General features: G+C 42.3%; 1 protein-coding gene across 1 annotated transcript in view; it reads left to right on the plus strand.

Annotated features, from left to right (window-relative positions):
* Positions 1-5,401, plus strand: part of LMCD1 (LIM and cysteine rich domains 1) — an 808,038-nt gene extending 802,637 nt beyond the window's left edge. Inside the window, exons 6-7 of the mRNA XM_050778592.1 lie at positions 2,696-2,911; positions 4,715-5,401. Coding sequence (XP_050634549.1) covers positions 2,696-2,911; positions 4,715-4,873 — 375 coding nt within the window. The 3' untranslated portion in view covers positions 4,874-5,401. The remainder of the gene's footprint in view (positions 1-2,695; positions 2,912-4,714) is intronic.
* The last annotated feature ends 599 nt before the right edge of the window (positions 5,402-6,000 follow it).

Below are 6,000 nucleotides of genomic sequence, written 5' to 3' on the forward strand. Positions count from 1 at the left end.
TATTTATTTTCTGCCTCCGTACACACACAGCCCCAGTTTCCCTGAAGGCTGCGGCATTATATGCCTGGGTCACTGCTGTATCCCTAGGATCTAGTCCAGGGCCTAGCACATAGTAGATGCTCAGTAAACAGGGATGAGCCCCTGAAAGGCAAGAGTGTTTTGAAAACTCCCAAGAACTTTCCACAACTGTCTCTGGAGCCCAACTCTCTGCTGCACTTAGTCTAAACCTGTCTCTAAGGTGCAGACAGATGCATCATCTGCTAGTGTCTTCCACATTCATCTGTTGTCCCCTAAGTAGGAAGTATGAGGTTGGAGGGCAGAGGTTTCCAAATATTCATTGTTGATCTACTATGTGCCCGGCACTGGGGAGATGTGAAAGCAAGCATAGTTGAATGTGGCTCCTGCTCCCAAGGTACTTCCATCTAGTGTAGAAAGAACACGTATCAAATAACCATACAGAGAAAGTTAAGCAGAGAAGCTTTAGTATGGACTTAATTGCCCATGGAAGGAGGTCAGAGAAGATTTCCCAGAACAAAAGATCTTTAAGTCTGAGTTCTGAAGAATGAAAGGGAGTGAATCAAGCAAACAGGAATGGGAACAATGTACCAGACATCCTGAACAGCAAGGGGAAAGGCCCCATGGCAGGGTGGAGCATTCCTTCATTCAACAACTATTGATGGGGAATTTATGTGTGCAGGGCCCAGTAGAGGGTCCTGGGTCAGAGCAGCAACCAAGCAGCCTCTCTCTGCCCTCTGCAGCTAGCCACTTAGTGGAGGGAACAGATATAAATTAGATAATTCCATAGGTATTTTAAAAATAATGTTAGCTAACACGCATGGAGTCCTTTTGGGGAGTCTGCCAAAATCATGCATGGGTTCCAAATAACATGTAGATACTTGGCCCTGGAGGAGATGGAGCACTCTTTAAACATGGAGAGCTTAGTGACTTCCTTCCAAAGAGGATAGTATGGAAAGGCAGAGAAGAGTCACTTTACGGTGGAGAATCTGACAAACACTGCCTCCACCAGAAGGTCAAGATCAACCCCAATGGTGACGAGTGAGGGCGACAGTACGTACCCTTGGTAGGATGTGATGAGAGGAGCAGTTTGCCTCGTGATCTTCCTCCCAATGTAATCATCATAGTAACATCAGGCAAATCCCAACCGAGGGACATTTTACAAAACACCTGACCAGTACTCCTCAAAACTGTCATGGTGGCCAAAAACGAAGTCGGAGAAACTGCCCCAGCCAGGAGGAGCCTCAGGAGACATGACAATTAAATGTAATGTGGGATCCTGGAATAGAAAAAGGACATTGGGTAAAGTTTATGAACACCTGAATAAAGTCTGGACTTTAGTTAATAATAGCATATCAATATTGGTTAATTATGACAAATATACCTTATTAATGTAAGATGTTAAGAACTCAAGAAACTGAGCGTGGACTATATAGAAATTCTCTACTGTTTTTGCAATTTTTCTGTAACTCTATAACTACTCAAATATTATTATTATTATTATTATTATTGTTGTTGTTGTTGTTGTTATTTGAGACAAGGTCTCACTCTGTCACCCAAGCCAGAATGCAGTGGCACAATCATAGCTCACTGCAGCCTCAAACTCCTGGGCTCCAGCAGTCCTCCCGCCTCAGCCTTCTGAGTAGCTGGGGTTACAGACGAGCACCACCACAATTGGCTAATTTTTAATTTTTTTTGGTTGAGATGGGGTCTTGCTATGTCACCCAGACTGGTATCAAAATCCTGGCCTCAAATGATCCTCCTACCTCAGGTTCCCAAAGTGCTAGAATTAAAGGCATAAGCCACCACTTCTAGCCAAAAATATTACTTATTAAATATTATTTAAAACTATTCATGCATGGGTAAAAGATCCATTCAACGTGCAAGGTAAACAAACAGGTTTTAATGTAACCAAGTATGAAAGATTCATTGATGTGCTTTCAGATTTCACACTGCAACTAACTTGAGAAACTATCCTCTGTCAAATTTTAATATAATATCAAAGAAGAATATCCACAGTTATCTGGAAGGGCTTTTAAAATACATCTCCCTCCTTTTTCCAACTTTATGTCAGTGTGAGTTCAGATTTTCTTCATATATTTCAACCAAAACAACAGCGTGCAAAAGATGGGCTGCAGAAGCAGTTATGGGAATCCAGCAGTCTTCTGCAAGTCATTGAAGAGATTTGCAAAAATGTAAAACAATGTCTTAAAATTTTCTTCTCACTACTTTTTTTTGTTTTGAAACATATAGTTATTTTAGTAACAAATATGTATGTTAATGTATTACAGGTTTAGTATTGTCATTTTTAAATGAAAAAATTAATATTTAAATTGTTCTCAGTTTTAATTTCTCTTATGGTAAATATCAATAGCTATTACCCACATGAACAAAAACTCTGTGGGGGTCTTGATAATTTTTAAGAGTATAAAGGGTACTGTGACCAAACAATTTGGGAATCACTGTGCTAAATAAATAACTTTATTTAGTCCTCACGAATAGCCTGTTAGGTAGACAATATTATTGTGCCGCTTTGCAGATGACAAAACTGAGGCATGGAGAGTTTAGTGACTTGCCCAAGGTTACCCAGGAAGTAGAGAGACTGGAGCTGGAATTCGAACCCATGTCACTGTGCTCTCCTGACTTCCTTGTCTCCTGTGGTCCTTCCCCGTCGTTCCAGGTCTGCGAGCTCTGCAAGGGAGTGGCCCCTCCTGACAGCCCCGTGGTCTACTCGGACAGGGCAGGTTACAGCAAGCAGTGGCACCCCACCTGCTTTGTGTGTGCCAAGTGCTCCGAGCCGCTGGTGGACCTCATCTACTTCTGGAAGGATGGTGCACCCTGGTGCGGCCGCCATTACTGCGAGAGTCTGCGGCCCCGGTGCTCCGGCTGTGATGAGGTGGGAAATAGTGGCTAGATGGATTGGGGGGCTTGAGGGACACTGCTGAGGGTAAGAGCCCAGAGGCCAAGAGGACTATGGCTTTGTGGATGATGTGTTCTACAGATTGGGAAACTGAAGTCAGGCCTCACTGCATGCTCTCAGCCTTCATTTTCTCATCTGCAAAATGAGGCAGAAAACCATGGGATTGTTGGGAGGGGTCAGACACAGTGCCAGTGAATCTTGTCCTCGGCATAATACGTAGCACTTAGTAAGTACTCAGAACATACCAGGGTGAACCAGGAGGCATTGCCCATGTTCAAACCTGTATCTGCATCTGTTATTATTATTATAGTCATGTGGCTACCTAACTCCAGAGCCTCAGTTGAGCCTCAGTTTTACTACTTATGAAATAGGGATGAGACCAGCACCCATCCCATAGAGTGGCTATGAGGATAAATGAGATAATGCATGAAAATGCTTGCCACAGGGCCTGACCTAGGAACTTATACATGGTAGCAGCTCTTAGTCTTAACGATAATATACTATAACATAATATGAGATGTAACATTAATGTGACACGATACAATACGATATGATAGAGATGCTATGAAAGGGATTCAAGTCTCTCAAACTGGTTTGACGAAAGTAACTCTCAGGTGTATTAACAATGACAATACTAATTATGATCATAGTAAGTACTGTTTGCATGCCTTTGGTTGCAGGCAATATACTGACTTCATCTTTGGCAAGTATGAAGGTTAGAAATGCCTTCTTTATATTGAACCAACACCTATTTTCTACCACCTTCTATGAATTGGTCACCACATGAAGTTAAGACCCTGTAGTTCTCTTACCTAATAACTCTGTTATTAAGTGATATTAAGAAGGAAAAGAACTGTCACAGGCCTGCCCTGGAGCCTAATTTTTGAGGTGACAACAGTATATGCACGATAACAATTCTCCATCATTTATTAGGAGCTTACAGTGGGTCAGTAATTTGCTACATACTTTATGTACAACATGCCATTTATATCACAACAATCCTTTAGGGAGAGATAAGCATGATTTTTTCTCATTTCATATTTAAGAAAAGTGCAGCTCTGAAAGGTCAATGCTAATCAGATATCCCTGACTTTGTGTCAGTCAACATTCTAAGCCTTTCATATGTAGTTGGCCATTTGGAAATCATGGAACTTTATGGTATGGAAAGTATTTGTATCCCCATTTTACAGATGTGGAAGCTGAGGCACAGGGCGATTAAGTAATTTGCCCAAAGTCACAAAGCTGGTAGATGTCTTAAGTGAAAACTCATACCCAGTTCCTGTTTGACTCCAATACTAGAAGGCCCATTAAACATTATGCTCCTCTGCACTTCCTGAGCCTCAGGGGATCCTTACCGTGTGTCTATTCCAAGAGTCACTTCGTTCCAAGCCCAAGTGACCCTCTGTACTCTTGCTCTTGATGATTGGCCATTGGCAGCTTATCTTTCCCTAAGCTTTCTTCACCAGGGTGTGTAATCCCACCTTGGAACTAAACTTTAGATTTGGCCCAAAGAGTATCACAGATGCTAGATAAGTAAAACCTTCCTGTGGTGGAGGAATTTTTTTTTTATTCCATCTGAGAAGCTAAGATACAACCACAACCTTCACCAAATACAATCCTTACTGCCTCAAATTTATGCCAGATTTTTCCACTAAGGCTTTTAAAGGTTAAAACAAGAATAGGATGGGATGAACCACCACCCTATAACTTGTCCTAGATATACCATCTCTACCTAGGGACAGAAACTGAGTCATGCATTTCTCCTGCTTCCCTCCCCAGATAATATTCTCTGAGGACTACCAGCGTGTGGAAGATCTGGCCTGGCACCGGAAGCACTTTGTCTGTGAGGGCTGTGAGCAGCTGCTGAGTGGCCGGGCGTACATTGTCACTAAGGGTCAGCTTCTGTGCCCAACTTGCAGCAAGTCCAAACGCTCCTGAAGGGCTGCCCACTCACAGCCAGAATCCACAGGATCCCACTGAGAAGGAGAACCAGGTGTGCTGAGACCATCCTAAGGGGCCGACATGACAGCAAGCAAGTGACATAAACAGTGATTTGCTTTTCAGTGAGAATATATATATCATATGTTATATATATTCTAGGATGATATATATATTCTAGGTTGGGTGGTGATAGATCCTTGAGGGTCAGTAGTTTCAAAACCATAAATATTCTAAATCCTAGGATGGAGTTCCTTTTCTTTCTGTTGTTTCCCAGCTACAACCAACTAAAGATACAAATGGCGTTCTGCAAGGGGACTCTGGGAGAAGTTTTCCAGAATGCAATTCCGTGTGAGCAAATCGCATAGCTGTAGAATGTGCGCGCTTTTTTGTGGACACAGGAGCTCCTCCAGGAGCAGGCTGGGATCCCAACTATCGCTTGTTGCCTCTTTTCAAGTGGAATTTGAATTTTAAATAAACAACATTTTTGGCATGATAAACATATCAATAAAAGTTTTGTGAATTCCACATACACCCTTATCTAATTATTTACACCATGGCAGTGATTCTGCAACATCTACGTAACCCCACGACCCTGAATGCCAGTGCTGGCAGAAAATATGGTAAAATACTAATGAGCCTCTCTATCAATGTATCTCATCAGACTTCCACTGGGAGTGTAGGCTTTGGGACAGAACCCCGCCCCATCTACCTATTCGAGATACTCCCAGATCACTAATGTAACAAAGGTGTCATGGTTTATGGTACACTAAAAAGTGGCCTGCTGGGAACCGATGAGCTTCTCTTTAGCCAGGTACCTGACTCAGCTGCCCTCAGAGCCCAGACAGATCGTGAATGAACCCCTCTGGGAATAAGACCAGTACTGGGGAGCCACTGAACAGGGGCCACCTAAGCTCCAGCAATGGGTGCCACATGGGACGTGGTGACTAATGTGGGCAGATCTTTAAAAATACAGCACTTTTTCAAATGCCAAAATAATGGGAAATAAAATTTTTTTCAATAAAAATCTAAAAAATTAATGCCACTTTTTTGAGAAATCTCAATTTTTAATGTTGCCAACAAAACATTGAATGAGTTAAGTAGAATAGGTCTTTGGGCCAAATTGT

The sequence above is a fragment of the Macaca thibetana genome, chromosome 2 (genome assembly GCF_024542745.1).
Source record: "Macaca thibetana thibetana isolate TM-01 chromosome 2, ASM2454274v1, whole genome shotgun sequence".
Lineage (NCBI taxonomy): Eukaryota > Metazoa > Chordata > Mammalia > Primates > Cercopithecidae > Macaca > Macaca thibetana.